This window comes from Aedes albopictus, chromosome 3, assembly GCF_035046485.1.
Source record: "Aedes albopictus strain Foshan chromosome 3, AalbF5, whole genome shotgun sequence".
Taxonomy (NCBI): Eukaryota; Metazoa; Arthropoda; class Insecta; order Diptera; family Culicidae; genus Aedes; species Aedes albopictus.
Genome location: NC_085138.1, coordinates 185,693,628 through 185,712,531, shown reverse-complemented (window position 1 = coordinate 185,712,531; position 18,904 = coordinate 185,693,628). Strand labels below are relative to the sequence as shown.

At 36.4% G+C, this 18,904-nt stretch overlaps 1 protein-coding gene across 1 annotated transcript; it reads left to right on the top strand.

Moving 5' to 3' along the window:
* The first annotated feature begins 5,494 nt into the window (after positions 1–5,494).
* LOC115269340 (dephospho-CoA kinase domain-containing protein-like) lies at positions 5,495–18,058 on the top strand. Its single transcript, XM_062860851.1, has 4 exons — positions 5,495–5,904; positions 6,291–6,585; positions 17,436–17,569; positions 17,640–18,058. The coding sequence occupies exons 1-4, from the start codon at positions 5,793–5,795 to the stop codon at positions 17,804–17,806; spliced, it is 708 nt and encodes a 235-aa protein (XP_062716835.1). The 5' UTR covers positions 5,495–5,792; the 3' UTR covers positions 17,807–18,058.
* Positions 18,059–18,904: the final 846 nt, after the last annotated feature.

Below are 18,904 nucleotides of genomic sequence, written 5' to 3'. Positions count from 1 at the left end.
TTTGACCACTGATACACAACTAGTTGATGAACTTGCAGTAAAAATTTGAGAATATTTGATGCCCTTCTCGAAAAGTTACAGCGACTTGAACATTTTTTGAAAAGTTTAAATTTTACATGTCCCAGTTATTTTGAGTATCCCCTGTATATTGGGACTATTAAAAATAAAATTTGATATATAAACGACGATATTTCATAAACATATGTCATAATGTTGAAAATGTTTCCTAATTGAGACTTTTTGTAGTTATTTCCATCTGAAGTGCTTCAAAAGATTCTAATAAAAGTAGCAGGACGAGTGCAGGTTGAAAATCTACGAAAAACGAAGTTGCCACAAACCTTGAAAAAGTCACGTATTTGAGTATTGTTTTGATAAAAAAAAGTATCACATAAATCACAGCGTTCAACACTAAAACGTCTTCTAATAGCTCCCAATATTTTCTAGGCTGTATTCTGGCTGAAATAACATACATTGGACGCCTCACCAGGCTTGTCCGCACTGAGCGCACGAAAATTCTGCTCTTTTGGTTTAGACCACCAAAACCATCATATTTATGCAATCTTCCTATCCTACCAGATAGAAGGATGTTTGAATATCCTAAATGTCATTTCGAACTGTCAAAAAATCGCACCGCAGCGCCACACTGTGCGCGCAAAGAGAATTTCACCCGGGTGAATTCACCCCAGTGAATTTCTCTTTGTACGCGCAGTGTGGCACAGCGGTGCGATTGTTTGACAGTTCGAAATGACATTTAGGATATTCAAACATCCTTCTATCAGGTAAGATAGGAAGATTACATACATATGATGGTTTTGGTGGTGTAAACCAAAAGAGCAGAATTTTCGTGCGCTCAATGCGGACAAGCCTGCGCCTCACACTTTGAAAAATGGCACCCAAAGTATTCTAGCATCAACTACTTGTTTCACAATTTCGACGTTCATTTCAAATAAATCATGTTAAAAATTAATGTGATTAAAAAATAAGACTGAGTTATAATATGTTTCTTCAGATTGAATTAAATAAGCCAATTATTTAACCACTTCATGCATTTTTGTATGAACATATTTGGTAAAACGAAGTATTCTGCATGAGTCGTCAATTTAGATGTTAATTGGTCAATTTGCTCTTTGATTGCTTAACAAAAATATTTCCATGCTTAATGGCTGGCAGTCAAATGAGCCCAAAATCGCATGTTTTGCCCTATAAATTGAGGTATAGCTCAAAATTGCGACGTGCTGGAGCAAATTTGAGTCCGGATTCGGATTCAGCGGCCCAAAATCTGTCAGAGACACATAAGTTTGCTCTTGAGACAAAAAAATGTTGCGCTGTGAAATCAGCTACCTTGCTAAGTCAATTATCTTGCTAACACATCATAAACTAAATGCTTTGGGGTATATGTTCGAAATATATTCACGAAATTGCAAAAATTCCATTGAAAACTAATTTTTCATTTACCTCGGCTAAACGAATATCTAGGCAAAATATGAAATTCAAAGGGTTTTACCCTCGTTTTTGTTTCAGTGTATATTAGGGCGTCCCAAAATTGCACATGGTCAAAAAGCTTGGGGGCTCACCCTGCAAATGATAGCCAAGGGTATAAGAAACAAACTTTTGTATGACGGTAACTTTCAGAAATGACGTTTAGAGGTCGCCCCAGCGAGATTTTTGAAAAAATGGCCATTTTTCGTAATAAATTTCATACAGATATTTTTTACCATACAAAAATTGGCAACACCCACTATTTTTATATTTTTTACAGCTTGATATAGACTCAAACTACTTAGGAAAAATAATTAACGACATGTTTTGCAGGTAACCTTTTGATACTGAATTTTTTAATTTACTAAAATTTGTCACTTTTTGATATACTATGCATTTTATCCATCATAAAAAAGTATCTCAATCTAATGCTAATTTAAAACAATTTCCATAAAAAGATAGGAAATTTTATGAGGAAAAACTTTTTCTATTCGTTTTAGAGTTATTAACGATTAACTATTTGGTGAAGTTTGAATTTTTAGGTATTTTCCCAGGTATTTTTCTTAAAATGTCACATAATAACTGCCCAAAAACACATACAAAGTGAAAATCATGCATGCTCAACAAGTTTTCGTCTTGATTGTGTAAAGGAATTATGTAATTATTATTTGATTTTTAGGTTTTGTTATTCAATCCCTTCATACAGAAATTAACTAGCATAGAAATCTAAAAAGCTAGTTCTTTCGACAAGCTTCGTACTGCTTATTGATGTTTTAAAGATATTCTCCAAAAAAATTGGGGCCATATTTTCGCGTTTATCTTACTTTCCTGTCGTTTTTTTCAATTATTTCTTCGCACGAAAACGTATAAGTCTTGGACCAGTGAAACAGCCCAGGAAACTGGCAAAGTGAAAAAGGGGAATTCGTTGATCCATCCCAAATTCAAATCGTATTTACAAACACCTTTCGTAAGAATATCCATTTTTAGATAATAAGTTCCAATTCAAAAGATTCTAAAAAGCAGAGCATGTATATTTTGACATTTACTGACTTGAACTATCTTATCAACACCGAAACAAGATACACCGAGGCAAGTTAGGCAAGGTTAGAACAATTTGATCACCATAACACGGTAAACAATAAGACAAGGTAGGCTATTATTGGTAAACAACAGTTTTGGATGTAAACATGTGACGTAATTTTTATCGTCCTTTATGTTGATCAAATTGATAGGGACCACTAGATCGTTTTATTCATGCCTTTGAACGATTTGAGGAAAAACAAAACCGGCATGTTTCGCGATGTTATAGAAAATGTACCATGAGTTTGATTATGTATTATGCTCGTATAAACCATTATCAGTACATTACTGTTAAAAATGCCATGGCCTACTGAGACGTCTCAAAATGTTGCCTGATGATAAAGTTTCTCGCTAGTAGGTACCTTTCTATATCAAAGAAAATGGATTTGTCAACGGCAGCAAAAACTCAATGAATGATGTCACCATAATTCCTAAACACATTCAAGACGAAAACTTGTTGAGCATACGTGATTTTTTACTTTGTATGTGTTATTGGGCAGTTCTTATGTGACATTTTTGGAAAAATACCTGGGAAAATACCTAAAAATTTAAACTTCACCAAATAGTAAATCGTGAATAACTCTAAAACGAGTAGAAAAAACACCATGCTGTCTTTGGCAAAGTTTTTCCTTATAAAGTTTCCTATCTTTTTATGGAAATTGTTTTAAAATAATATAAAGTTAAGATACGTATCATAAAGGGTTAATATTCATAGTATATCAAAAATTTTAATAAATTCAAAAATTCAGTATCAAAAGGTTACCTGTAAAACATATCGTTATTTATTTTTCCCAAATAGTTTGGACCTAATCAAGCTGTAAAAATATAAAAACGGTGGGTATTACCAATTTTTGTATGGTAAAAATATTTGTATGAAATTTATTACGAAGAATGGTCTCGCCGGGGCGACCTTTAAACGTCATTTCTGAAAGTTGCCGTCACACAAAAGTTGTTTCTAATACCCTTAGCTATCATTTGCAGGGTGAGCCCCCATGTTTTTATACTACGTGCAATTTTGGGACACGCTAGTGTATATGTAAGTGTGATCTATCCACTTTTCATAAAACAATACTAGATATATTATCACTGCAATTAAAAATTTTATATTAAAATCTTTTGTATGAGTTTCCTGACACTTTTTTGAAAAATTTTGGGCCTCGGCTACAGTGCCGATTCGTTCGTTGGTGGCTCGTTAGATGGGCTGTCTCGATAGTTGGATGTTCGCTGGTTGGGACAAAACCCAACTAAAAAGCACTGTCAATGTCAAAATCGATGTCAAAACGAGTCAAACGATATACAGAACGTTTGTGCTAGTATGTGAGTGTTTCGTGACGTATTTCTCGTCACTTGCGTGTGTCTAGAGCATTTTGATCAGTTGTCAGTTGCCCCAACGAACGAACAAGATTCGCTAATCGGGGTGCAGTCGTGACCCAACGAACGAATCCTCACTGTAATCGAATTTCTATCACTGTAGTATATACATCGTTGTAAAACTCAATGCTTTTTAGCACTTTTCGTATTCATCCTTGTATTTATCCCAACAAAGCTTGGCGGACTAGTGCTGAAAAATCTACTTTTCAACTTGTTTCGTGGCATAAATAATCATTGTACCGATTTATCATTATACAACTCATTTTTGTTGTATGATCATCCAGAGCGGAGAACTGGGTCGTAATGATACTATAACAAGTCATATAAACAAGAATGAAATCACCATACACTACTCCGTCACCAATGAAAGTCACAAAAATCACTCGGGTCCATTTCTGATTGGCTTCGTCCATGCCAACTGGATGCACTAATAGTAGTTTACGCAACAAGGTGCAGAATGAAGATTTTTACAGCACGAGTCGTACATTTATCCAACGAGGCTGTACCGAGTTCCGTACAACGTTTTTTGCAATTTCATAAATTACCGCTCGAGGATAGTTTTCAACAAAATTTTTTCACCAAACTGCACACTGATGTTCATAGCCATGTTTAAGAAAGTCTAATCATAGAAGGTTCTACTGTGCAGTTGTCACAATTTTTCAAAACTGCGTCCAGAAAGCATCAAGAAGTTGATCAAAACTGAAAACAGTGCTGTAATGGTTCATTACGCAACGCAAATCAGTGCTGTAATGAACCATTACAGCACTGATAATTTGGTGTGGGAAAGTAGGTTTTTTCCTGGCAGATTTGCGTGAGGTGAAACAGCCTATTACCATAGACTTAAGTTACTATTACGATGAGAAATTGCAAGATAGTAGTTTACACAACAAAGTGCAGAATAAAGATTTTTACAGCACGAGCCGTATATTTATCCAACGAGGCTTGCTTGCCGAGTTGGATAATTACGATGAGTGTTGTAAAATCGGGTTCTGCACCGAGTTCCGTACAACGTTTTTTGCAATTTCATAAATCACAACTTTAGGATAGTTTTTAACAAAATTGTGTCTACTAACTGTACACTGATGTTCATAGCCATGTTTAAGAAAGTTCGATCATAGCAGGTTATGCTGTGCAGTTGTCACAACTTTTCACACCTGCGTCCAGAGAAAGCACCAAGAAATTGATCAAAACTGAAAACAGTGCTGTAATGGTCCATTACGCAACGCAAATCAGTGCTGTAATGAACCATTACAGCACTGATAATTTGGTGTGGGAAAGTAGGCCATTTCCTGGCAGATTTGCGTGTAGTAAAACAGCCTATTACGATGAGAAATTGCAAAAAATATATTACCGCTTTCAGATTGTGGGTGACTAGGTTTTTTAAAGGATTTTTAAAATTATAGTATTTTTATAAACACGTTAAATAACGCACATGTTTGCCAGTCTACCCACTGTCTGGTGCTGTTTATGTATAACTATCAGCGATATCACAGCAAACTAGAGATGTTCATTGCGCCCCTTACGTTTCTTGTTTGGGCCCAAATGTCATGCTTTATGAAAGGCATCTGTCATGTGCAGGTAAAAATATTTTTATACTTGCACTTTTTGTCTGTTTCGTCCATCGCAGGCATTACACGCCAGATTTTGATAAAAGATAAAAAAAATCAGTAGTTTGTGCTGTCCAAGATAAAACTAGTTTTACCCTAGTTTTATTCTAAGCGATTCCTAGTGACAACGCGGTGATATCGCACATTGGGTTCTCTTTTTAATTCGTGTGTCTGATATCGAGCGCGATTTGATAATCATAAGAGACAGTGAACTTTGATTGTTTTATTGCGGAAATTGAAAGAAATTTAACAATAATGTTTCTTGTCGCATTGACCGGAGGGATTGCTACGGGCAAGAGCACTGTGTCGGCGGTATTCCGACAAAATGGAGTTCCGGTTATCGACGCCGATGCAATCGCCCGACTTGGTGAGTTTCGTCCCCATACTTTCTTTTCAGTTTGTTATATCTAATGGTGTATCACACTCGTATATGCGATGAGTGAAACTCGGGCATTGCACATCATCATCATGCTGGCTGGCGCTCGCTTCACGCACTGATTAAATTTTGGACAGGCACTTTAAAATGCTAATGAAGTTTTCTCGGCAATGTGGAGTTCATGCTCGTTCCCGTTGAAATTAATTCAAGCGTTCAAGTGTCTCCAAGCATCGCACTGAAAAGAAGCGTCGATATCTGTTGCATAACAGCTCTTCAGTGACATATTTTGATTACAATATACTGCATGCACATCAACGCCTGATATCAATCACACACATAGTCTATCATACGATATCGTTATTTGTGTTTCGTTCTAGTGGTCGAGCCGGGAAAGCCAGCATGGCACAAGATCAAGGCGGCCTTTGGGGATGGTGTCTTCCACCCGGACAGTGGCGAACTGAACCGCGAAGCGTTGGGGAAGCTGATTTTCGATGATGTGGAGAAGCGAAGGATATTAAATGAAATTACCCATCCGACCATTCATAGGATCATCTACAAGGAGGTTGTAAAATTCTTCTTCCTAGGGCATAACTTCGTTGTGTTGGATTTGCCACTGTTGTTCGAGACGGGCGTCATGCTAAATCTAATGCATAAAATTATCACGGTTACTTGGTGAGTAGTTAGACGGTGGTTCCCAAGTTTTTTAATTATAGAGGGGGAAATGTGGAGTAATTTGAGGTTTGCAGGGATATTAAGACAACTGCAAGGAAAGGTAGAGCAAAACCATTGTTTTTGGCTTCCGGGAACTATTTTAAAAATCAATTTGAATTTTTTTTTATGTCATGCATTTAGGTAGCTGTCAAAAAGTGAAAACTTTTGAACGAAAGCGAGCAAAACCATTGTTTTTTTTTATGTCATGCATTTAGGTAGCTGCCAATAAGTGAAAACTTTTGAACGAAAGGTCCGATTTGGATCATTTTAATTTTGTTCTGCTTTTCCCAGATTTCACCCAAAGAAAGTACCTTATAAACCTCGGGAAAAACTACATGGAAAATATCAAAAGCTTTTGGACATCGATGTTTCGTTCATTTTGAAAGGGGACTTAGACTTGGATAGGGGTTTAAAATGTCAAAAAAGCATAATATGGTTATCAAAACAAGTAATGAAAAACAAAGCCCCAAATTGAAAAAAATAATAATTATGCAAGAACATCTAATCTAATTTGAAACTATAAGTTTTAACCATAAAGTTTCCGAAGTTAGTAAGGATGTTTTGTAATGTTGTGTAAAAATTATGGTATTTTTTATTTTTTTTATAGACTGAGAAAATCTGCTGATTTTCAAAAAAATTTATTGTTACAAAACCATTTTTTCGAAAATTATTTACCATTAACCGTAATGTAATTGGCACAGCACACTTACCATCACCACTATTATTTAATATCATTCGGTGAATGGTAAATGGAACTTTTACAATAAAAATGGTGGTCGTTATGCATTTTTTCGAGAAAAACAATATATTGTATTGTGTTTGTATGAGACATTTTAGGGCATTTTCTAAAATAAAACAATATATCCTAATGTTTTTTCATTGTTCTTACAATGATTTTTCTATTGTTTTCCAGTAAACTTAAAAATCTAATAAATAGGTAACTACCATTGATGACAATACAAATACAATTAATTGAATGTCGTTAATTAAATCGTTGGTATAACAAAAATACAATAATATTTGTTGTTAATATTTGTAAGCAGTTTTCGCTTCTGAAAAACCATGGAATTTATATTTCCCAGTAATATTTTTATCCAGCATTTACGAGCACTAATAGCCGCCAGACTTCAGAAAATTTTCAGAAAAGAATCAAACACTCTGATGTCCGTCTGGTATAGGTTGCTTGACAGATGTTAATAAGATCCCAAGGCATGGTACACAAATTACGTAACGCTAAAATCGGCGATTTCAGACTCCCTCTTGTAATGCTTTTTGTATAAAAACCAAAAATATTTTGTATGGCTCGTAACGCTACACAGCTAATCGCGTTCGGTAATTTTTACCGAAATCTCAACCGCTGAGCGTTCAGTAATGGATTTTAACGAAATTCCGTAAAAAAATAACAAATTTCGGTAAAATGTTGTCGTTTATCTGTCAAACTCTAACGAGCTTCGGTAAAACTTGCTACTTTTACCGAATTTTTCCTGTAAAACAAACTTAACGGTTGAGATTTCGGTAAAACATTACCAAAGTCGGTAATTTTTTCTAACTGTGTAAGCTAGACTCCCCCCCTCCCCCTATAGCGTTACGTAATTTGTGTACGATGCGAACGAGGCGAACTTAATCCACATGTACAGCGAGCAGCTTCTATGCCAACAAGACATAACTATTTTATCAGCTTCTATGTAACCGCTAACTGAATAACATCTTGATTCTTGAGAAGGCGCTTTTTCAGCCTTTTCACAGTTTAATAGTTATACGGCATCCCCAAATTAATCGATTTAAATATAATTAGGTTATGGATACCGTGACGCAATACATGTGGAACTGGAATTATCGCTTTTAACCCTTATGTGGCCGGCACCCAGGTACCCAGCACCCATTTAAAATACACGGTGTAGAAAAAAGCAAAAAGTTTGCCGGCCACATAACGGTTAAAATTGAATAATTAAAGTTCTTGCCGCTACTTGGAATCGAATTCCCGTTCTTCGTATCCACTGGTACCGATGACGTCGTTGCTGCCACACTGCTATGTATAAATAGCATAGAAAATAGCCCGTTCTGTTTCACTCTAGAGAAGGCTTCATAATTGGGCCACAAGAAACCCTACCCTACTTCATCTTGCTGCAAAAGCTTAGGCGCTGTCCATAAACTACGTAGACTCATTTTTGGCCATCTAAAAACCCCCCCTCCCCCCTCGTAGACTTTCGTTCATACAAAATTTTCGAAATTTGTATGGAGCGTAGACTTTGGCCAGACACCACCCCCCCCGCCCCCCCTAAGAGTCTACGTAGTTTATGGACAGGCCCTTATGAAACGTCAAACACAATAATGTTTACATTAAACAAGCTGTGTGGTTGCGCCAACAGATTCTTCGTCACAGCTTCCAGCTGAAAGAGTGTTCTAAACAGCTACGAAGCGCTGCTGTTTTGTGTATTTGGCAACATTACAAAACGTACTGTAGCAGCTGTTATATTGGCTGAGAATCTTATTGGATTAGAACATCTTCCGGAGTTAGATAAAAGTGCAATAAAAGCAACCCAAATAATTTCACAGCACAGAGATGGATAGCTATAAAGTATTTGTATAGTAGCTATATATCCCGTTGAAAGTTTGTTTTAATAGTAATGTTTACATCCGTCAAGCCGTGTTGGTATACCAACAGTTTTTTTTATTACAGCTTCTAGCTGTAATGATATCGCATAACGGCATTCAAAGCGCTGCTGGTTTGAGGATTTGTCAGTATTACGAATTGTACTATACAGGGTGTTAGGTTCCTGAGTGCAAACTTTTTAAAGGGTGATAGAGGATCATAAATGGTGAAAAAAGTTGTTCTACGCATATGGTCAAATCTCAACCGTTACGTAGTTATTTAGCATCCCATGTTTTAGACTCTTATTGCCATAACTGGCTATAACTTGAAAATGGTCAAATTTATGGCAGTTTCTTGACCCTTATTCGAAAGATTATTGAATTTTCTATCAAATGGCATCTTTGAACCGATTGGTTTAGTTAAATAACTAAGTTTTCTAGATCAAATAGCTCCAAAGTAGTGTGTTTAAATTTGTTTTTGTCAATTATCTTTGAAAAATGCGTAATAATTTTTAATTCTTTCTTAGACAAAGCTATGGCTCCTGTTCTACTCTACAATTCGTTCTTTGGCATCAAACTTCTATCTCTTATCGTTTTCTTGTAATTTTGATTTAAACATCGCGTTTCAGATCATAAATTTGCAACTGTCATGGTAAGCACTTTTTTCTACACTGTGTCGCACATTTAAATCCAAATTGCAAGAAAACGATAAGAGATAGAAGTTTGGTGTCAAACAACGAATTGTAGAGTGGTAGGTAGTGGTTAGGTAGTTTCCTAAGAAGTAATTTTAAGTTATTACGCGTGTTTCAAAGATAATTGACATAAACAATTTAAAACACACTATTTTTAGCTATTTTGCTCTAGAAAACTTAGTTATTTTACTAAACCAATCGATTCAAAGATGCCATTTGATAAAAAATTCATTAATCTTTTGAATAATGGTAAAAAAACTGCGATAAGTTTGACCATTTGAAAGTTATAGCATATTTAGGCAATAATAATCAAAAACATGGAAAGTTCAATAACTACGTAACGGTTGTGATTTGACCATATGCGTAGTACAACTTTTTTCACCACTTAAGGTCCTCTATCACTCTTTAAAAAGTTTGCACTCATGAACCTAACACCCTGTATAGTAGCTACTGTTTTGTTAGTGGGGACTCCTATTCGATTTGTTCAAGTTTTCTTCACATCTTCCGGGAAATCTCCCGGAGTTGGAATAGAGTGCAGTAAAGGCAGCCCCAGTGACAAGTGGTTGATTTCAGAAAACCGAGTTTGGTAGCTGTATGGTGTTGGTTTGCAGCCATGTATTAGCTTATTGTTTATATTTGACTAGCTTTCCTTTTATTCAGCGTTGACTGCTTCAATTCGATGGTTACACAACAGAAAGCTAAAGAACTGAAGCTTATAGCGCTGAAAATATTAGTTGAGATCTATCAAAAGTAACTGCCAAATATCACAGGCCAGACTTCAGATCTTGATCTATACCATGAATCGTTCACAGGTTTGGTGGACATTAGCACCTTGATTAGCACCTGTAAATGCTGGAGCAATATGTTACCGAGAAATCTTGATTGTATGGTTTTCACTTATGCAGTACTTACATATGACAACAAGACACGGACACGTTCAATGCTTCCAGTGAGCTTTTCGCTCTTTGAAGGAAACACGACACTAGACAACGGACTAGCATGCAACGCCCAGTAGTATGGGACAAACATCAAATTCTCGCTCCAGTCGACTTTTTTGATTCCATTTAGGTCCCATATGAACTGTGCAAAATTTCAGCGCAAGCGGTGAAACTATAATTTAGCGCAAGCGGTTCAAAGTTTTCATAGGATTTACTATGGAAAAAGTTACACTTTCAATCAAAAAATCCCAGAGGTCGCCCTTTGTCTCCTTAATTCAAATCGATCAACGTTTCATGTAGAAAAATCATTTGTGAAACTTTCCTTCGAAGACCGCAAAACGATTGGATGCTTGTGGAAAAAGTTATTGATTTATTACCGATTAGTGATCCAACGAACGGCTATTTGTTTTGTTTTATCAGCAGCACTGTAGCTGCTGCCTTGACTGCTGCTGTTTCTGGGGGTGGTGATGCCTCCCGCCAGCCTATGCAACAACGGCAGCAGCAGTGCTGCTGATAAAACAAAACAAAAAGCCGCTCGTTGGATCACTAATCGGTAATAAATCAATAACTTTTTCCACAAGCATCCAATTGTTTTGCGGTCTTCGAAGGAAAGTTTCATAAATGATTTTTCTACAAGAAGCGTTGATCGATTTGAATTAACAAGACAAGGGGCGACCTCTGGGAATTTTTATCTGAAAGTGTAACTTTTCCCATAGTAAATCCTATGAAAACTTTGAATCGCTTGCGCTAAAATATAGTTTCAACGATTGCGCTGAAATTTTGTACAGTTCATATGGGACCTAAATGGGATCTAAAAAGTCTACTGGAGCGAGGATTTATTTTTTTCATACAAGCGTGTCCCATACTAACGCCCAGTGGCACAGCCGAAAACTTTTCCTGACAGCTGCGGCGGGAATCGAACCCCCGCTCCTCATCACGATGCGACTAAGAGCTTGGTGACCCTAGTCACACGACCACGGAGCCGCACATACATATTATTGTATGTTTGTTCTAGCAACTGTTCCATAGACCCAAACAAATTAACTGTATTTGTTATCAATGGTAGTTAACTATTTATTAGATTTTTTAATTTATTGGCAAACCATAGAAAAATCATTGTTCTTATTTTTATTTTTCTTGTCGTAACGTTCTCGCTAGGATAAATCCTGCTTCTCAGATATCGTGTTTTTTTTACTTAAACGTTTATTTTAGGCTCATCGGCCACCAAGCATAACGGAGCCGAATTCAGTTTAAATTGTTTACAAGTACATGTTTTTGACTTATAAACTATGTTAGTTTTGGGTAACCGTAAAACTCGCGGTTTAGCCAAGGTTAGGGAGAAAAAAATTATGTGTGGAAAGAATAGGGTGATGGCTATCGTGCTCTATAAGCATTTCCACAGTTATCAATTGAGAACTTCCTTTGTCAATGATTATTTTGCATCTACATATCGTAGAATTATTCAGCTATAACGAGTAATGACGGTATCCCCCCATAAATCACTTAACGCATGGCAACATAGTAAGAATCTTTGACTAGCCAGACACAACACTGTACACGTCAAACATATGTAGGTACTTAAATTTAAAACGAAAATTGAAAAATGCTAAATGAATTGTATTTGATTACACATAATAGAATAACATGATTGAAGCAACAATAATATTTATTGTTATTTCGTTTTTACGAATTTGTTAAAGTGTAATTGAGAAATAAACTTATTTTAATTAAAAGTCCATGAGAACTTTACAGGCACTTTTCCAACTGTATAAAAACAATACAAATTGATTTTTACTCATAGTAACTTCAAATTATTAAAGTACTATCGAAAAACAATCGAATCAATTATTCACTAATAAAGCTAATGTACACTTATCGTAGGAACTATATGGGCTTGATTTCTATTGTATCAACTGCGTGCTTTATTGTGAACAATGAAACCTATCATATGTTTATAAAATTTACAATGCAATCAATAGTAATTTTTTATCCGGGTACCCAAGAGGTGGTTCCTCGGGTTATGTGGGGATCGACCCACTAAAAACTCATTCTATCTATCTTGCTCTCGCGGTACGCGCGTTAAGGATGACTTCGATAAGGGGAGACCGTACATGAGTACACTCTAATAGTACCGTCAAATGGGGTAACTTGCAACACTTTTCGACTTTGGAGCAATATCATTGAAAATCTAAACATTTGAAACATCCTGTGAAGCATCGTGTACGCTAATTACCCCGAGTAGAATACTATGCAACACTTGGTTTACCAGAATACGTTGCCACCTAACCAGGAGGTGCGAAATACATGCTTGTTGCAAGTTTCCCCATCTGTGGGGTAACTTGCAACATAGGACATGAAGCTAAGTTAGCTATCAATAAACAGCACAAAAATTCTAGTATTTAGTCGTATTGTAATTTTTTTATGTTATGCATGAAACATGCCATGAAAAGATGTACACTAGGCCTGTCCAGCTTTTCAAAAATGTTCTCTGATTTTCAAGTCCACCCCCATATTTCGATTGGCATCCTAAAAGAAGTAACTGGTCAAAATTTCAGCCAAATCCGTTGAAATTAAGAGGTGCATCAAATCAATTTTGTGTTTTTCGACTATTTTTGAACTTCAAAAGATCATAACTACTCTAAAACATGTCAAAACTTAATTCTTTTGGCAGAAATTGAAAGCTATACTTGTCTGCTACAACTTCTCCGAACAACGTGTGCCAATAAAATTGAAGGAAACATGTGTAATTATCACATTTGTAATCAGAAAAACCTTAAAAAGTTGATTTTTGATAGATTTCGTTCTGGAACACCCTAATATACTTAATAAGTTGGATTTTTCAAAACGGCATCATATTCTCCAATGTTTTTTAGTTATTTGCTTCTTTGGCACCAATGCTGTAGGAGTTGATCAAAAATTACTAAAATTCGTGAAAGCCAAATGTGGCCTAAAAACTAGCTTTTCGGGTGCAATCACGCTTTGGCGCGCAAAAAGTGGCATCGCGTCAGCACTGATATGATAGCCAACACCTGTCATCGCGCTTGTTTGTTATCACCCGTGGTAGGGGGTAGCTAAGGCAAACTACTAGGAAGCAAAGCTACTACGTTCAGTACAATTTCGCGCTACAACGTGATTGCCTCCAAAAAGCTAGTTTTTAGGCCACATTTGACTTTCACGAATTTTAGTAATTTTTGCTCAACTCCTACAGCATTGGCGTCAAAGAAGCAAATAACCAAAAAACATTGGAGAATATGATGCCGTTTTGAAAAATCCAACTTATTAAGTATATTAGGGTGTTCCAGAACGAAATCTATCAAAAAATCAACTTTTTAAGGTTTTTCTGATTACAAATGTGATAATTACACATGTTTCCTTCAATTTTATTGGCACACGTTGTTCGGAGAAGTTGTAGCAGACAAGTATTGCTTTCAATTTCTGCCAAATGAATTAAGTTTTGACATGTTTTAGAGTAGTTATGATTTTTTGAAGTTCAAAAATAGCCGAAAAACACAAAATTGATTTGATGCACCTCTTAATTTCAACGGATTTGGCTGAAATTTTGACCAGTTACTTCTTTTAGGATGCCAATCGAAATATGGGGGTGGACTTGAGAATCAGAGAACATTTTTGAAAAGCTGGACAGGCCTAATGTACACTTACCAATTGACGTATAATTTTTCATGAAAGGATTGATAGTTATTGCAATCGAGAGTATATCGTTTAGCAACAGGTCTCACGTCCCTCAAACACAAAATATATATGATTCTCGTGACTTAGGACTCATTACAAAATGGCAGCGATGATTATTGTCAATTATTGAAAAGGTAGAGTGAGTCATCTTCAAGTACTTTTCAGTTTGAAGTGGTGTTTGGCAGTTTCAGCTAAATTAACATGATTGAAACTAGGGGTCGCAGTACCGAGCACTTTTGGTGAGTACCGGTATTTCGGTTAAACGTTTTCCTATATTTCCATTGCACATTGGCTATACTAATGACCGGATTTCAGCACTTCGGGAGATTGCTTTACAGCGTTCATAAACAAAAATTGAACTCATCATGTTAATGAAACATGAATGAAACTTCAAAATGTGGTATTTCTTAACAATGACCTTCAAGGTCACGTGCAAAAAAAATGTAAAAAATGAATTATCATTTGAAAATGAACGCGTTACGTAATTAATAAATGATCCATTTCGGTTATTTCTTTCAAATATATCGTGAAAGGAAGATAAATAATAGAAGGTTTCGTCAAATTCAACTGTTGCAAGTTGCCCCATAGTGGTTGTCGAATATAATAATGATTTTTTGCGTAATTTAGTCGATAAGTTTATCAAACTTTTATTGTTTAGCTAAGCTTACTATTAGGTACCCTAACTGCAAGCAAGGTCATCAGACTTATCGCACTTACCATAAGGGAGAGGTCATGCATGATTTTCATACTTGTTTTTATGGCATAAAATGAGCAATCTGTTTTAACAGTGTAGCTAAACCATAAACAAAGAAACAAAGCTAATTTTTATACTAAATCGATCTTTGATACACATGATCTCTATAACCGAAATAGTAGGGTATACTAGTTTTCATTATTATTAGAAAATGCATCACATTTAGTGTATGTCATCGTGTTGCAAGTTAGACCGCTGTTGCAAGTAACCCCGTTCGACGGTAAGCGTTTCACCAGCTACCGCCTTAAGTGCCGATTTCTTCACCTAGGCTTAACCGGTAAGCCAAGCTTACTCATATAGTTAAACCTGGTTTAACGCTTAAGCCAGGGTGAAGAACTCGGCCTTAAGTTGTTCAATCTCTCCTAGAGGCTCGGGTCCTGGCTAGTACTTAGACTACCCGTTGAACTCAAGCTCCTAGATGGGGAAGGGGGACCAACTCAACTAGCTGTTGTTTGGCTCGTCATTTTCTCTGTAGTTCACATCCTTTCAACGATGTTGTCAGGCGTGATATCTCTACCGCATATTTCCTGCATACTCCCCGGTCCCCGGGCCCCCACATTTTAGGGGCCCCCACAAAAACCTTTTATGCAATTCAGTATCATAATTTATATTTTATATAACTCATTTCGATATCATAATGGCCAATTTTTCCGAACTGGTTCATTATGCAACTGAAATGAGTTGCATAATGAAAAATAGTTGTATAATGTTCATAATACAACTCATTTGGGTTGCATTATGTACATTATGCAACTTAAATGGGTTGCATTATGAAAAAAATCATTGCATAAAATTTTGTATGGAACTCGTTGCAAAACTCGATTTTATCAGCACTCTTTGTATTTATCCAACTCGGCAAGCCTCGTTGGATAAATGTACAACTCGTGCTGAAAAAATCAACTTTTTGCAACTCGTTACATAAATAACTATTTTGGTTGCTTACATTAGCTTTTTTTTCACATTGCTTAAGGAGAAACTTCAGAGAACACAAACATGGCTGCCACAATGGCCGACTTGGTCCCCTACTCACGTTTTCAAGAGCACCAATCTTGAAAATTCGTAAACAAATACTCTCGATTTGGAAAAGCTGCCTCTTTTTGCAAGTGAGCAAAGCCAGGATTAACAAACACGGCTTGGTTTGATGCTTCGTTCGTCAGATTTGTGCCTCTAAAGTTTGTATGCAAAATTGCAACGGGATTTCTTGATGTTTCACCTTAAGTACTGTTCGAAAATCAGGAAAACCATTTTTCGTCATCTCTCCGAGGGGCCTCCATATCCGCTCGGGCCCCGGGCCCCCACAATCCTTAATCCGGGCCTGTTGTCACCGTTTCCACGGTTAGAGCTTGCAAAACTGTGACGGTTATAGTTGGTTATAGCACAGCTTGATCCAAACTTCAGGTCTAGTATGTTGGAGCACGTGGTTGTTCCCATTGAACTACCGCGAAACATGATGGTACTTTCGGAAATGATCATATTCTAGAGAATAATTTTAGTCATTGCAAAAAATGTTGTATGCAACTCGTTGGAAAACTCGATTTTTACAGCACTCTTCGTATTTATCCAACTCGGCAAGCCTCGTTGGATAAATGTACGACCCGTGCAGTAAAAATCATCATTTTGCAACTCGTTGTATAAATAACTATTATAAACTAGCTGTCCCGGCAAACTTTGTCTTGCCGTCTTGGGGGTGGTTTGACAACTATTGACCTCAAAATACCACCGCACTCTAGATTGATTTCATTTCGATCTTGTTGATTTCCTTCCCAGCTCATAGAAAATCAGTACTTTACCATTTTTGTTACTTTTCTAGTTGATTTTCATAACTTTTTGTGCATATAAACACAGCCACCACGAATACGAACCGAACCGTGCAAGAGTCATGCTGATCGGTTCATCCGTTCTTGAGTTTTGTTGCCTCAAAGGAACTTCAAAGTCATTTTTATATATATAGATGTAAAACTCGTTCTGAGAAAATATTCTTTATGCAACTCGTAGTAAAAATAACTGTTAGATATTAATTAAGGTATAAACACATTAGAGGAAATGAAACTTTACATTTCAAAACAGTCAACAAACAGTCACAACTTACAAACTACTTGCTACTATTGTGTAATCAAAGTTTAATTTTTATCAATCCCTTTTCAGCGAGGAGGACATCCAACTGACACGGTTAATGGATCGAAACCATTTATCGGAGGCAGATGCCAAGAAGCGCATCAAGCAACAAATGCCATTAGAACAGAAATGTAATCAGTCGCATTTTGTAGTAGAAAATTCAGGTATGGAAAAAGTTTGTTTCCAAAACTTGTCGTACAGATAATCTTTAATTGATTCGCTATTCTTCCACAGGAACCTTCCAAGACACGGAAGACCAAGCCATGAAAATACTGAACGTTCTTCAGGATAGCAATCAGCACTGGAAGATACGTGGTGTCATCTTTGCAACGGCTGCCATTGTGTTTTCCAGCATAGCGTGGGTGCTGAATCACAAGTACAAGTTCCTGTCGAGCAATTAACATATCTGGAGCCGCCTCGGGCAGTGTATGGGATCAGGTTTTTCGTTCGGTTAAAATGTGGTGTCGTCGGCGATGTTAGTTCTAGCGAAGCGATTATAATTCCTTATGTTTAAAAACTATTATAAATACTTTCATTACCATCTGATGGAATCCAGTGAGCAGTGTTCTAGTGTCATGTGCATTTTATTTACTTCGGTGAGTACAATGAAATTCTTCATGAATGAAAAAAAAAACTAGTTGTGGAATCATAAACGTTTTATATGCTGTTCATTAACTATACAGACTTTTCAGAAAAGGTAATTTCAATACATAAAATAGGCACTCGCTTTTCATAAAAAGTCTACGTGGTAAATGAATAACTGTTAATACCTTTTGTGTGATCCGAAATCCTTCTTTCATGTAAAACCACTTATAAACTTTATATATTTATATTTGGCTCCTCAATTTGAATCCGGCTAAAGGTAACCGAGTTTCTACCGAGAGTTGAACGAACTTCATAAAAACCTGGATATTTCAACAAAATTCTACTGCCGTGAATAGCATATCAGTCCCATGTTTGGTAGATTTCTTATGCATATGGAACATATATGCGATTCACGGCAGTATATTCCCTGATAAAAACAGTCATAAAAATACAGCAGAGTATATAGAGGCATTAAGGACAGACTTGTTAGAATCCCAAAATGGCCGCCACAATGGCCGGCTTTGGCACCTACTCACGATTTCGAGAGCACAAATCTCTTCGTAAACAAAACCAGCGCACCTGTGCTTTTTATTTTAAGCTTACTTGTAAGCAAGAACAGAATAATAAAATGCATTGTTGTTTGAAGCTTGCTTCTTGAGATTTGTGCGTCTGAAGTTTTGATGCACTGTTGAACCGGGATTTCAAGACGTTTGTCCTTAAGATATCATTAACGAATGCAATCATTTCAAAATCAACAACAACAGATCCTATGGGCAGATACTTTTGTTGTCCTTTACCCTTCGTCTGAAATAGACGAAAAAACTCAAACTTTTTTCGAAGACACAGTGTGTGTTTAAGTGACAAATTGAGAGATAAATTTGTGAAAAAAATACCACTTGTTTTGGTGGGATTCG

Coding starts and splice junctions, on each gene's coding strand:
- LOC115269340 (XM_062860851.1), top strand. CDS start 5,793: ATGTTTCTTGTCGCATTGACCGGAGGGATTGCTACGGGCAAGAGCACT. Junction 6,586..17,435: donor AAAATTATCACGGTTACTTG/GTGAGTAGTTAG, acceptor ATCCCTTTTCAG/CGAGGAGGACATCCAACTGA. Junction 17,570..17,639: donor TTTTGTAGTAGAAAATTCAG/GTATGGAAAAAG, acceptor ATTCTTCCACAG/GAACCTTCCAAGACACGGAA.